A 15,131-nucleotide genomic window follows, 5' to 3' on the forward strand; every position below is an offset into this window, starting at 1 on the left:
ATTATGCCTAGATTGCACGATAATTATTTATTGGCGTAAACGCGAATTCATATGTAATTTAAGAATACAATATAAAACTTTTTAAATTAAAAGAATTTTATAAAACAATAGTCTATTAGCATATTAATCTATTAATTAATCTATTAGCTTTACTATTTATTAGCCACAATTTCGATATTTCGATAACTCGATTATTGCTATCAAAATTAAAATAAATTGCTGCTTATAAACAAAAATTTGATATTTGAAAATAGTTTTCCAACTTTTATGAATATATAAAAAAATGTTTCGGCGCGCCACATATGCAGTTGATCATAGAAAAAATACAACTCTATAAGCACTTACCTCCACTTCTCCAAGAGTTTGTGTCCATCTGTAATTCGGCATGTCTGCACCATTACCGCTGTTAGGCTTTAGTTTATTTTTCTCCTTTTCATCTTCTTCCTCATCAGATACGTTGCCACTATTCGAATCTGTATTTTTGTCATTTGTAGCACTATCACTAGAATCGTTGCTAGATCCTGCTACAGCAGCATTTGCTAATTTCTGTACAACAAAAAATTATGTAATTGAGTATTATATAATTTAGAATGCCTTTGATATCTTTAAAAAAAACTATGATACACAATTAGCCACAATACTAGTGTCAAATAAGGTTTCCAATACATGTATTTTGGACACACATAGGGATATACATGCCCATGGATCGGCTAGTACGAATATAACAGAATATCAATATTCTTTCCATTTTTATATAAGTTTTTAAAAGTTTAAAATCCTAGATGGATTCTCTCGCTTCTGCATTTTTCTTTACCATATATGATAATAATATATTCAACAATAGACAATTATTTTAAATGTCTTTTCAAATATTACAAAATGGAAGAAAAGATTTAAAATATTAACAGATAAGAAATAGCTGATCCAAAGAGTGCAAAGTTGATCAGTCGATATGCAGATACGAACAAATACGCATATAATCTTAACGATACTATAGCTACGTAATTCACTGCAAGTATTGAAAATCTATAGTATATACATGACTATAGGTTTTCTGTATGCAGTGAGTAATAGGACATGTCTCAAATAATATGCGATAATTTTATTTCGAAGACCATCGATTTTCGTCAAATCAATTATAATCAAAAAATCATAAAGCAAAACTAAAAAAAATAAACATTATAGTATTTTACTATATAAATACCTTGTTGTCTATTTCTTCTTGTAATTTAACAGCCTGTTCGTCAGTTAATTCAACTATTTTAGAATCATTGTCTATTTTCTCTTCTTCCGCTTGTTCTTCTTTTCTCTTCTTCTCCAGTCTCTCCTTACGTCTTCTCTCTTGTTCTGCTCTTTCTGCTTTATCAGAAGCAGCTTTGGCGAGAGCACCGGCTTCATATTTTTTGAATTTGCTCATCACAAGCTGCAAATGAAAAGAGCAAATCCGGTCAATGTGGAACTGTTTTGAATGATAATAAAAGAAAATAATTTTGTGTTACCTCTTGCATACACAATTACCTTTTCAGCTGCTCCTTCGCCACCACCGGTATAAAAATCTGTTTTTCTCGCAAGAAAATTGAAGAAAGTATCCAGCAACTAAAAGAGAAAAGCGAAATCTTCGTGTCTTTTAGACAGACTTATGAAAATATAAATATTTCATCGCGCGAGATAACCTCAAACAAGACAATTACTTACATCCTGCACACCACCTTCATGTTGCTGTGCCAATGCCAGCAACATTCCATCAAATTGGTCCTCGGTTTTCGTCATTGTCCGTTAAAATTTATGCGTATCACAATTTATTTTGCGAAAAAAAAAACTGCAATAATCGTCACGTTAAATGAGTACTCGCTATCGCTACAGGTAGCAACGGTTACGCAGCTTTGTTAATAGACTCCAACCACGTTTCCATGTGGAAACATTTCGAATTATCGACCGGATTGAAATATGAGGCCAGCTTAACAATACCGATAGCGTACTCTGACGGCAGAGCAACGGAACAACTTCGAATCGGTTCTTATCGACTATTAATAATAAAAATTTTTTTTTTAATAATAATTCTCTTGAGTATTTTTCTTGAAGAAAATATACAATTGCAAAAAGTAATTCTTAAACATATATCTTAAGTAAAAAAAGATACTTATTAAAGAACTCTTGAATACATTTCAAATAAAAAAGACTGTGATAGATACTTTTAATTAAAAATAACTGACAATCTTCGTACAATGTTGATTGCTAAATGATTTAATATTACGATAAGTATTTTAATATAAATATATATGTAATTCCGTGTTTATTCTTTTATAAGATTGTTTCAATTCGAAAAAATTTTATACTTTAATAATAGACGCTTTTATCTTACTTTATGATATATTCGTATATTCGTCATAAATGTTATCGATTTTCGCATTTACGTTAATAGATGATAATTATATAATTGTATTTATTAAAGACATAATAAAATTTGTATAAATTATAATTTCAGAATTATAAATTCAGTTGCATCTTGAATTACGCACTGCAAAAATAAATCAAAATTTTAAAAATTGTTTGAACAATACTAACAAAATCCCTGACGAAAATAAAACTCGGAATATAAGTGAAAAAAACGTAAGGGGAAAGTAACAAAAGCATAAACGAAACTTCTATAATAGAAGGTAAAAATTGAAACACTGAAACGTACAAGAAATGTAAACCTCTTTTACGTTTTGTTTATGTTTTTATTTTTCTCCCTTTACATTCGACTCTGATTTTTATTTTTGCCAGAAATATTTACTGAATATAAAAAGATTTTCCTTCTTTCCTTCCACTTCCCTTCATTTCAAAAAAATTTGTACAGGAAGTCTCAAACATCCTGTATATTAAAAATCATTGTCATTATTGTTAATTTATTTACATTATTTACTTAATTTATTTACTTATATTTATTTACATACTTAATAATCTCGTTATATTATATTTCATATTTGTAAATCAAATTCTAATTTAGTTAATAATTAGCATATTTCATAATGTAGTTAAACTAATGTAATTATAAATTAAACTATTATATTATTAATTAAACAATTATTATTATTATTATTATATTTATTACTTCTATTTAAAAAAAAATTTTCTACACTAGGCGTCATCTATTTCAAAAATTATTGTTTACATTCGTAAATAATTATATTTCTATTTTCTTTCCTCTTATTGCAGCCGATATTAATCGGTAATCTTTAATACACATTGGATCATTCGTAATGTAGAGGTGAACTTTGGAGTTATAGCTAGTTAAAAGATACGCACGAATTGAAGCCGGTACAAAACGTACAAAACTTGTTTTCTAGATGCCAAACTTTTTTTTAGAAATAGAAAAGAGACCGGTATTTGACCAGGTGCTCTTAGTATTTCAAACAAAAGAAATGGACAGGACACGAATGACTTAAAGACAGGGTTGGATAAGTTAATGGTTTTTTTTTTAACTAAATTAAGTTAAATTAAATTAAATTAATGGCTTATAAAATTTATAAAATTAAGTTAAAAGTTGAAGGAATAAAGAATTAACTTAATAAAAGTTAAGATTGAATTAAGTTTTAGAAAAAGTTAATTTAAAAAAAAATTATTTTCGAGATCAGACTGTTCTAATTTTTCTTAAAATGAGATTACTTTAAATAACACTTACAAATATAGATTATTAGGTAAATTTAATTTCACATGTAAGTTACTTATATATAGTAAGGTCACAACATAAAGCGTTTTTGTTAAAATTTTGCGAGAGAGAAGGGTATATGTTTGCATTATTTCTCTTTCTTCAACCATTATCTAACTTTCTTTAACTTCTGAAATGACTGCTCATGCATGTTTATGACTACATCGACTAGATATTTGTTACACGAAATATATATAAAAATGTAGAAAATAGGTGGATGTGCAATACTGTTCTACAATAAGGCTTTTCATCTGAGGTTTATTTCACATTTATGTTGTTGAAATATAACATTTATGATAAAATTAGTGTGATTGAAATATAAGCGGGAATTGACAAAACCTAGCGAGTTAATAAAAACTGACTACTATATGGTATGACTAATTATAGTCTCTCATTATAAAATCATTGAACTTTATCTAAATTAATTCTCTAATGTTTAAAACTTTATAGAAAAAAAATATTAGCATTAAGAGAGTTGTAGAAAATTTTTTAATTTAAAAAAAGTGAATAAATTAAAGTTTAAAAGCAACTAAATTAAGTAATAACTAATTAATTAAAAATTAATACATTTAAAATTAACTAAGTTGAATTAAAAGTTATTAACTTTTTAACTTTTTTTTTAACTTTTAACGTTTTAACTAGTTACTACCCAACCCTGCCTAAAGGTGTGTATTAAAAATTAATTAAATCTAAGTGTCATTTAAGAAAAGATGTACTCTCAAGATATATTTTTGAATAAACGAAATATTTACTCCTAAATATTTCCAGACATTTCACTTCCTGTGACTTGTTACGGGATTTTTCGTGCCGATTATTTCGCCGAAATCAGATAAAGGGCGATCTAACGCACAGGTTGTTTCGACTTAAATTGTTAGCATCGCCTAATCGTTCAAGCGTTGAGAAAACGGCGATGAGCGGCAGAGAGAGGGAGATGGGTGACGCGGCCCTTGCCAACAATTCCAAGTAATTCAGGGAAACATGCAGCAAAACAACATGCGATGGAAAAAACCCAAGTCGAAAAATAACGTGCGAGAACTTACCGGTAGCTGAACCGCGCGCCGATCGATCTCCCGCTGTTAAATAATATCCTCCGTTAATCCTTATTCCTCTTCGTAGTCCTCTGTGCTCCATATTGCTGAAATACGAAGGAATATGTGGCCCGCATATTTAAAAAAACAAACGAGACACAACACGACGGTCGATCGCGAATGTCCGAGATACGCGCTGATGGCGGTTACACAAGAACCGATCACTCTGCGACGATTCATCACTGAACTGAATCCGATATTCCGATACTCCGAATACTCGTACGCGAAATTTAGCCGAAACAACCGAGTAAGCACACCGCGGAAACACACACACACACACACACACACATACGCGCGCGAAGCATTGTTGCTTTTTGATTACGCACGGGCGAGGCGCGATGACGCGATGCTAACTGATCGGTAACTACAAAATTTCGGTCACGTGACCGTTTAGTCTTGCGCACCCACTGGCGTGGAAAATTTCTTAATGCCACGACGTTTTGAAATCAATTCAAACGCTTCAAACGTTTTTAGCAATTTGAAATCGAAGTTATTTGAAATCAGACCATAATTGATATTCAATTATATAAACAAAATATATGAAAATAAATTCTCGACATGTGATTTATTGAAAATATTGAAATATTTTTTTTTTAATTAATTAGTACGTACATCCTAATAATATTTTTGAGAGAAGCGATTATTGTTGCCTATCTTACTCGCTCTTCTCAAATATTAAGATGTACCGAAGTTCCTATAATAACAAGCTAAACATATATTTAGCTAACAAGTTAAACGGTTAGCTTATTATAATAACAAATTCTAGAGTAATAATAATTTTGTTCAACTATCAAATCAATTATGTACAATGTAATCATTCATGTTAATGCTGCAAAAAGTTTTATTATTATAGCAACCAGCTTGAACATCATACGTAATTATTTTGATGGTTTAACGAAATTATTTTCGGATCTGTATCTAGCTAAATTTTTAAATATTTTAGCAAAACTATTCTTTCCATGTATTTATAAATTGAATAATATTTTTTTTTTTATTTAATTTAATGTGAAATTATAGATAATACAGATGTATATAAGATCACAATATGTTGTAAATATGACAACGCGACAAACGGCATTATTGCGCTACAATATTCCAGTTGATAATATTATTTAAAAATTTGGCTCAATATAGCTGCGTTCCAAAATTTACGGTCAGTGTTGAAAATTTATAGTGTACATAATGTAAATTGTAAATTATAGATTTTAACGTTGGCAGGGAATTTGTATTGTTTTATGTCACGCGATCGCAATATGTTCTCAAATGTGGATTTTTATCAGTTTTTATCCGTTTAGGTTATAAATCGCTTTAAATCGTTTTCCTTTCTCTTTGTACGTACGAAGGCATGGCGTTTGACAGGACGAAGAGATTCGTGGAAATAGCTACGTCAACTCCTGCTCGAGTGGGTCCGGCGACTTACGATATATCGGATCCATCAAAGCCAGCTCGAGATCTGGGTAACTTATATAATGCACAACATTCGCGAATTCTTCAGTAAAACTTGCATTCGCACGCGTCGCGTGTACCATTACGTAACATAGACTACATTCCACAGACAACGCTTATCCATTTTTGAGCGGGGCTAGCAGGCAGACACTCGGCATACCAAAAGATGTGCATAAGTTCCCGGGTCCTGGTTCTTACAATATAGAAACGCTACGGAAACGTATACCAGAACGTGCATTTTCCCTATTCATGCTTTATTTATTTGCAATTCTTCCGCATCGGCATACGCGCGGATATTCGATATCGTCTAAGATTCAATAATTTACAGGGCAGCATTAGTCTTGATTATATGGATGTTAGATTTAAAGAAAAGGTGTGTGAAGAACCAAGTCCAACACAATATACCTTGCCGAAAGATTTGTTTAAAGAAACGCCTCGGAAGATAAGATCCCATCCGGGTACTTGGCGTGGTTCCGCGGGCAAAGTAAATGTAGTACTTTTTCTGATTTATATATTTCCGTTTTAGTTTCCTATTTCGCAAATATATGCGAAAATATTAAACGCTGAGAGAAAGTGCTTTTGATGATATTTGTAATTACATATAATTACACTAAATTAATTGGTAAAATAATTATGATTAGAAACTCCATTTCTATAATTACTACTGCTATAGTATTAGTGACAATAATTCTATTCATAGCTCTATAAATGAAATGACATATTTAACGTAGCTATTTGTTAGCTATGGCTGATTTGTCCTCCGCGGCCGCTCACGACAGGCTCTGCCGTTCCTTCGAAACGTGACTTTAACGGATACGACTACAATGAACGAGGCGTACTCGTAAAAAATCCGGTCATCGAGCATGAGCCAACCGATTTCTACGATATTCCCCGAGGGGTATGAGTAAGGATGCCGAGTGGCTTCCGTTTGTGAAATATCTCGCGAACGATTATTTATACCGCAGGAGACAAACTTTACCGCCCTGAAGTACAAAGGAAACTTTTGGAGCAGAATGAAGGGTAGAGATGACGAACGGACTTCCGTGACCCCGGGTCCCGGGGACTACGAGCACGAAACAAAGAAAAGTTCCGCCCAAATCCACAACGAGAGAACTAGGGAAGCGAAAAGAGCCGCCGCTAAGCAGCTACGTTTCTTGGAAGCTTTGTACCAGCAAAAATTACGCCAAGTAATTTTAAGAACATGCTTTATAACTTTCGCAGTCGCCGGTTCGTTCGCGAAAACTCCGAGCCGGGAAGCTGCCTTTGTACCTGTGAGAATCGCCTTATGGAAATTTGCTTTTTCACAAAGAACTTTCCAGCTCCTAATCACTATGACTTACCAAAAAGCGTGTTCGATAAATATAAACGTATTCTGGGTGAATGCGACTCTTCTATGAAATCGCCGCCATTCAATCAATCTACGAAGGTACGTTTCGATATATTTGCTCCAATTATTATAACACAATTATGATTTATTCTTCTTCTCTTAAGAGATTCGAGGGGAATTTTCAACCAGATACACCCGGACCTGGAACTTATGAAATTACAGGTCCGCAAATTTGTTATGGTTCTATTCTTCATGCACCGTTTGGTATTTTCGACAATCGTTTCAAGAGAATTATTGAAAAGGCGTTGCCAGGTATATGTTATGTAACTATAATAAATTTTTCATTTAATGTGTGCACATGATACATAAAGTATTAGAACTACATAATAAATTTACAGGTCCTGCAGATTATCACACGGATGTCGGAACTTTAGCCTTTGAATCCGCAAAGCGTTTTAGAAATAAACATAAAAAAATGTTTGACTACATGAAATTTTGCAAAACACTACCATCGATAAGCGACGATGATGAACATATGGTAATGGAGGAAGGTCAAGTAATGAAGAAAGTAGAAGAAAAGTATCCGGTATATCATGCAGTCTTCAAATCAAGAGTAGATAGATTTCCAAAAATGCGCAAAAATGTAAGTAGTAATATAAGAATCTTAAGCGTATTATTACGTAGCGTATTATTTATTTCAATTCTGATTAATTCAATTGGAGTCATAACTTATACGGTCAATTAGTACTTTGGCAGAAACTTATTTTAATTTCATGTACAATCCTAACTTTATGTTACTTTATCGATATATACTGCAATGAAAATGCACGTGCTATTAGCCCAGTACGCTAAGAGGTGTCAGCACCGCCATAAAAATGTGTGATACATATATAGTAATAAATTCTGTAAATTTTATTTATAAATCAATATATATTTCATTTATCATAATAATTTTTCATATGGATGGTGTACTTTAATCGATATAAATCATTTTTAATGTGACGATCTTTTATAGAAATGTTCTAAATATAAAGTAACATGCAAAATAATGTATTAACCATAATTTGCATAAATTATTGTTAAAGCTTAAATAAAGTCAATTATCATATATATATATACGCAATAAATAAATTACTTCCTTAAATTAACATCCAAGATTTCTAACCTTGTATTTAAAAAAATTATATCTAAACAAATATTATTATATTAAAAATATTAACAAAACATATAATACTATTTTTATACACATACATATGTATATACTTTATATTTATCATGCCGAATTAACCAATCTAGAAAGGCTGCAATAAATAAAACGGTCGAAATTGCTCCTACAGCGTTTAAGAGCATACAATTTAAGACGGTGAGAGATTCGAGCTAGTAGTCACAATAAGTCTGTGGTCAGACCGAAGATTCTTTCGACTTGCTCGGGAATCTGTGGGCTCGGTAGAATCGAGTAATCCGGGAAGCACAAGGTAATCAGGAGAGCCAGAGACGAAATTAATGGCAGTGGATCGAACCGATGCATCTGTACCCGGGGCGATTCGGGGCTAGGATCCAATCTGGTCGTTAATCGAGAGCGTCGGAACGAGATTCGATGCCACAGTCCATAGATAGGCCAGGATAGAGTCGTCACTACCGAGCGACTTGCTGCTGATTCCGCTATGTTCGATGAGTTCGTGTAATTTAGATTAGCTGACGTTTCACTTTAACAATCAAAATAGTTAAAAACAGTTGTCAGTGAAATTTATAGGTGATGATGCTGGTGTATGATGCCAACTGTTAAATTAACATTATTTGCTAATAGTCAGTTTCTTGCTAAACGATCAAACTTCATGATGGTTGACAGGAGATATATCTCTTTTCGTTGGATGTTTTCGAGGAAAACTGTATTTGCATAATGTAGGGAAGAATAGTGACTGTGTACGCCGGAAATGACATTTTGCTGCGCTCTGCAGGTCATTTCCACATAGAAGCGCGTGGCCGATGTTGCCCAGAGAAATCACTTCCGGCTCGTTGAGCCGGAAATTCGAGCCAATCCCTGCAATGGTGTCTCTATCTCTGTAGTGCGAATTGCGAATAGCCGGAAACATTGGCGCTTAGGTTTGTGTCCGAATCAGAAGCGGCCATTCTATTAAATTAATTAAATGATTAAATTATAAAGAAGAGGAAAACATGCCTCTCCTCTATTCTCTTCTAATAATTTAATCAGGCGGGAGTAATATGCCTCGGAATATAAAAATACAAATACTTACGATGAATTTTATCTCGTAATTATTATAATATTTAAAATAAGATCTCAAGTGTGATGTGTCAATATTCATTTTAATTAAAAATCATTTATCTTTTAATTTTGATAGGGTGATGTACCGGATTCAAGTGCTTACGAAGTTTTATCAGCCTTCAAAGCTAATCGTGATAGATGCGATTTCCTTTGTCGACGATTAGCTCCACCCTTCGGCTCTCGCGCTAGTCGGTTTCCGATGATACCAGAATTCCATGTACCAGGTATAAAGTGAAGTAAATATTAAATTGTCTACGAAGCTTTTTTTTTATTGCTATGCCTGCATAGGTCCAACACACTACGATCTCAGGAGAGATATATCAAAGAACGTGAAGAATGGCGTTATATATTCTGCTCCTCGTGAAAAAAAGATGGATGTCAAAGGGCCAGGACCATTGCATTATCACGTAAGATTCTTTCAATTTATGAATATTATCGATATATTTTATGGAATGTTTATTACTAAAGATTTATTGACTTTATTCACATATACGCATATGCACATATACTTGCAATACAAATTTTATAATGAATAAAAATCAAGTATTAAGTTTTTAGAACTTTAAAAGATTAAAAATCACTTATAATAAATGAAAAAATTATGCAATAGATACATGTGTAAAAATGTATGTCAATATATATGATGTTCGCGATTGTATAATTAATTACATATGCATTACTCTAATGAGTTTTATTATTAGTTTGATCTTGTACGTTGAAAAATTATTATATCTTAATGACAACCGAACGATCGCTTTTGCGATCGATTACAATTTTTAATCTTCTGACGTCTCTGTCAGACTTCTGTAAAAGCATTCGATAATATTTGCTTAGTTATGATATGACAGGATATTGCATCCTCACAGCATATGAGAGTAATACCGGATGCTTCAGATGATGATGTATGGGGCACAGTTATGCACTGTGAGATGGCTAGCATCCTGCATTATTCTGTCCGCTGTATTTTCGCTGTATCTGTGCGTAAAATATCTTCATAAATCGCAGATATTAGAAATATGCGGATTTTTCTTCTTATTTATAAACATTCTAAGATATTAAGCGACGCCAAGTGCATAAAAATATAAAACGGGTCACTTTACGGGTCGCTTGACCGCTTGACGTATAGATGTAAATGTCATTGTGTATCATGACGCAAGACACGTAAGATAGACTGAAAGTGACTAAAATTGTCAATATATCAATATAAAATTGTTAATTTATATTATAGGATAGTAAAAAAAACTTGGCATGCCCTGGTAATATTAATTGTATTTCCTGAATATATTATTTCAACACAGTATTTACATTACAAATTAAAATATATAATGATATAGTTTGTGGGATATAAAAATATACTTACAAATAGTAGACGTATAAATTATGAAGGAACAATATGTAATAATATTGATAACATTTAGATACAGAAATAATATAGGTAATGAATTTACAAGATTAGTAAGCAATTATTAATATCTCTTCTTCGTTGAATTATTGTTTTCATTTATGAGTATATCTGCAGAATATTGTATGTATAATAACTTTTTTATTAATTCGTATTGCAAATAATTTCAGTACTATTGATTCTAGGATATTACGTTTTAATGGCGCGCCAAGATTTCTCTTCACCACAATCCAATGACAATTTTATATTAATATTTGACAATTTTAGTCATTTTCAGTCTATATTATTGTATATGTCTTGCATAATAAAATACTTGGTTAATTACATTTATTTCGTATCCGTTTTAATTAAGAAAAGAATATATTCAATATCTTTTTTATGCATTTGGCGTATATTTTTTTTTTAAAAAGGTTTTTTTTAGGAATTCTAATTATTCATATATTATACTAATTATTCATATATTTAACTGACTTAATTAAACTAACTTAGATGATAATTTAATCGTATTTAACTGATGTATTTAATTACAAATTACATCAATAAAATTACAATTGCATCAATAAAAAAGTGATTAAATTTTCAACTGAATCAGTTTATTTAAAGTCAATATGTTAAATAAATAACTAATGTTATGATATGTTTAATTAATTAACAATTTTTATGTAGATACATCCATACATTACGTCATCCATTTTAAAAAAGTCATTTAATGTCACTCTTGGCCAACCAAAGATCATACAAAGAATCAATGAGATCCAAACTCCTTGGCAACATCGACGATCGAAGAAAGTTCTTCGTTGGTTTGCTGTATCTCGCGAAAAATATCAACATTGTAACTCTTTCTGATATATATATTAATTGATAAATTAGTTTGGTGAAATAAAAAAGTTTAATGATTTTCAAAAATCTTACGCATATAATCATACACAATTATTAAGAACATGTTTTATTGTTCATAAAAACATTTTTATGTATCTTTTAAAAACATTTATATCTTTAATGTAAATAACAATAAATTATAAGATTCTCGCCATAAATAAATTATTTTAGTTTTTATTGCCTTAAGTTACTCTATAAATCATTTACATTTATCAAATATGCAGAATAAATATAAAATTTCATAAATATTCAATAAAAAAAAAACTTACAACGCAATCAATTTTTTATACCTTTAGGAAAGATGGCAACTAAAATCAATACAGCGAAATGCTCAGTAAAAGACGTTCACTGAACTGTAATAGCCAAGTGTAATGATGCGTAAGGAAAGGCAAATGTTTTCCAAATATAAGATTATGCGGTTGAAATTTCTGTCGTTATACTCTTATTACCTATAATATTGAAGATAAATTGGTATTTAACGTCCTTCAATAGACTTTGATAAGTTTTAATATTCGGTACATTAAATCTTAACGTTTGCCGCACACAAATAATGTCAAGTATAAATTTTTACACTAAAATTAAATATTCACAAATTCTACATGAAAATTTATAATCTTTTAAATTTAAAATCTAACATACACAAATAGCTAAAATTAAAAATCATGTTTTCGACTGTAATCTATTAAAAAAATACACGGCATCGGAAAATAAATAAGGTTTTAATATGAGGTCATATATTAAACAAAAATATGTATATCATTGAGATAAATACATAAACCACTGATACTATTTCAAGTTGTAATCTGTAATTTATAGGCAAAAGGGAATCCATTTGGGATTACGCGACATACGTGAATCCGGAATTATCATCCAACGCAATGCCATGGCAGCTGACACATATCACAAATACAAGATGGATACTCAATCGGCAAAATTTGAAAGCAAGAAAAACTATTGGCTCAATAAAAATATTAATATTACGTTATATAAAAAAGAAATATTATTTGTGTGACTAAAACAAAAAAAAATATCTCTTTAATAATTAAATTCTACTAAATACAAATAAATATATTTAAAAACTTTGATATTTTTATTCATTACATTTAAAAAAGTTTCAAATAATTAATTAAAATAAAAAGTGAAAAATATTCGGTACATTTTACGCAATAGTGTATAAATTATATCGTTATCTTACAATTAAAAGTAAAAAATTTTATCAAATGATCATTTCAAATAAGAAAGAAAAAATATGATTTGTTAATTAATAAGAATGAGAAATATAACTTATAATCATATAATATTATTGTGAGACAATATAACTAAAACAATTCAATTAATCTATTATTTGAATTTTTGACAATTATTTTAGAATCATTTTAACCCGCTTTTTTTGGAAATTAAACATACCTTTTCTAGAGAAATAAGTAAAAAATATAGGTGATGATGCGAGTACTTAATTTTAAATCAAAATTCATTTATAATTACATAAAGTAGTAATTTTACTTATTAAATTTCTTAATTTATGTTTCCTCGTATTTTGGTATTCTCTTCAAAAAAACATATTAATATTTAAATCTTAATTTTCAAGTCAAATATTACATAATGGCAAAACCAACCAATCAATATCTGTATATTTAATTATGCAACATATTATGCATTCACATTAAATCAATCAAGCGTTATGAATTATCTCTGTGGTTATAATCTGCTTTTGGCATATATCCAGATTTATAATATATAATATATGCTCGTGAGTTTCAATATTAGAAAGTTGAAATCTAATATACAGATCTGTATTTACATATTTCCATTAATAAATGAATGCATTTATTGTAATCAGATAAAAAAAAAACATTCTCTACAATGTATTTTCTAAAATGATTCGTCTATCTAATGAGAGAAGATAAGAAAATCTTCACATTAATTAAATAACAATTATTTATTAACTAAAAAATAAAAAATTGAGCTCTCGCGATAAAACAATATGTAATTATTTATTATTCAAAATTAATAATTATAGAAAATAGCTATACTAATAAAAGAGGCATCGTTGACATAAATAGGACAATTTTCTACCATATGAAGTGCTAAGCGCCATGCAGATGACTAAAGAGCCATCAATATCACAGGCTATACGATTTGATCTTTCTAATCGATAATTTCGAATCGAGGTCAAATTATTTATAAATCAATATTATTTTATCATTTTATTTTTAAATGTTTTATTATTATTTAATAGTAAAAATTAATAAATAAAATGTCAGTTTCTTATAATTACAGATGTAATATTACTGTATACATTTTGAATATAAAAAAATTAAATTTAACTAAAAATATCTTTTACTATTATATTTAAGGATGTATAAAACACAAATTATTTAGAATATTACCGATATCTTAAATATGCCAGATAGTGCTAAAAAATATTTCTAAAATGTTTTACTAATATTATGATATTGCAATTTTTTTAGCTTACAATATACATATATACATACATATATTCTTTATTTTATTTATAGGTATTATATTTATCTTAATAATCTTAATTAATACAACATAAAATAATAAATAATATAAATTTGGTGAGATAATACCTATGTCCTATGTATATATCTATTATTAATATCTATTATTAATAATTAGTTTATTTATATATTATATATGTATATTTTAATATAATTTTTATACTTTATCGTATTATTAAAATATCAAAGTTACATCTGATCCTTATATATATATATCGTCTGAAAACAATCTATAGATGCAGGACAATCCGTATAGGATTATATGACTCATGCGAATCCGAGACTAATACGGGATGAGAATAACGTGGATTGTAGCGAATGATTTTTATCATAAATACAAAGAGGATCTACGTTGAGCAAGAAGCATCTAGATCCTCTTTGTGTGTTTTGAATATCTCTTAATACCTTCCAGCTACTGTTTTTTTCTGTTTCTTTTCGAAGTAAGCAAGAAATATTCGTTCATGTATGTAAACAAAAAAATATTTTATT

The 15,131-nt window shown here is 29.7% G+C and overlaps 2 protein-coding genes across 2 annotated transcripts in view; one reads left to right on the plus strand and one right to left on the minus strand.

The window, feature by feature from the left end:
- Positions 1-1,926, minus strand: part of LOC108755434 (nuclear migration protein nudC) — a 90,286-nt gene extending 88,360 nt beyond the window's left edge. The window contains exons 1-4 of the mRNA XM_018498429.1: positions 1,696-1,926; positions 1,519-1,596; positions 1,205-1,423; positions 346-546 (exon numbers count right to left, since the gene is read on the minus strand). Of these exons, the coding sequence (XP_018353931.1) occupies positions 346-546; positions 1,205-1,423; positions 1,519-1,596; positions 1,696-1,770 (573 nt within the window). The 5' untranslated portion in view covers positions 1,771-1,926. The remainder of the gene's footprint in view (positions 1-345; positions 547-1,204; positions 1,424-1,518; positions 1,597-1,695) is intronic.
- A 3,967-nt stretch (positions 1,927-5,893) lies between these two features.
- Positions 5,894-15,131, plus strand: part of LOC108755258 (sperm-tail PG-rich repeat-containing protein 2-like) — an 11,300-nt gene continuing 2,062 nt past the window's right edge. The window contains exons 1-13 of the mRNA XM_018498159.1: positions 5,894-5,932; positions 6,123-6,236; positions 6,335-6,453; positions 6,554-6,709; positions 6,968-7,123; positions 7,191-7,412; positions 7,535-7,651; positions 7,717-7,864; positions 7,951-8,195; positions 9,913-10,060; positions 10,125-10,243; positions 11,905-12,070; positions 12,934-13,058. Coding sequence (XP_018353661.1) covers positions 6,125-6,236; positions 6,335-6,453; positions 6,554-6,709; positions 6,968-7,123; positions 7,191-7,412; positions 7,535-7,651; positions 7,717-7,864; positions 7,951-8,195; positions 9,913-10,060; positions 10,125-10,243; positions 11,905-12,070; positions 12,934-13,058 — 1,833 coding nt within the window. The 5' untranslated portion in view covers positions 5,894-5,932; positions 6,123-6,124. The remainder of the gene's footprint in view (positions 5,933-6,122; positions 6,237-6,334; positions 6,454-6,553; positions 6,710-6,967; positions 7,124-7,190; positions 7,413-7,534; positions 7,652-7,716; positions 7,865-7,950; positions 8,196-9,912; positions 10,061-10,124; positions 10,244-11,904; positions 12,071-12,933; positions 13,059-15,131) is intronic.

Source organism: Trachymyrmex septentrionalis, unplaced genomic scaffold (genome assembly GCF_001594115.1).
Source record: "Trachymyrmex septentrionalis isolate Tsep2-gDNA-1 unplaced genomic scaffold, Tsep1.0 scaffold87, whole genome shotgun sequence".
In the NCBI taxonomy this organism is placed as follows: domain Eukaryota; kingdom Metazoa; phylum Arthropoda; class Insecta; order Hymenoptera; family Formicidae; genus Trachymyrmex; species Trachymyrmex septentrionalis.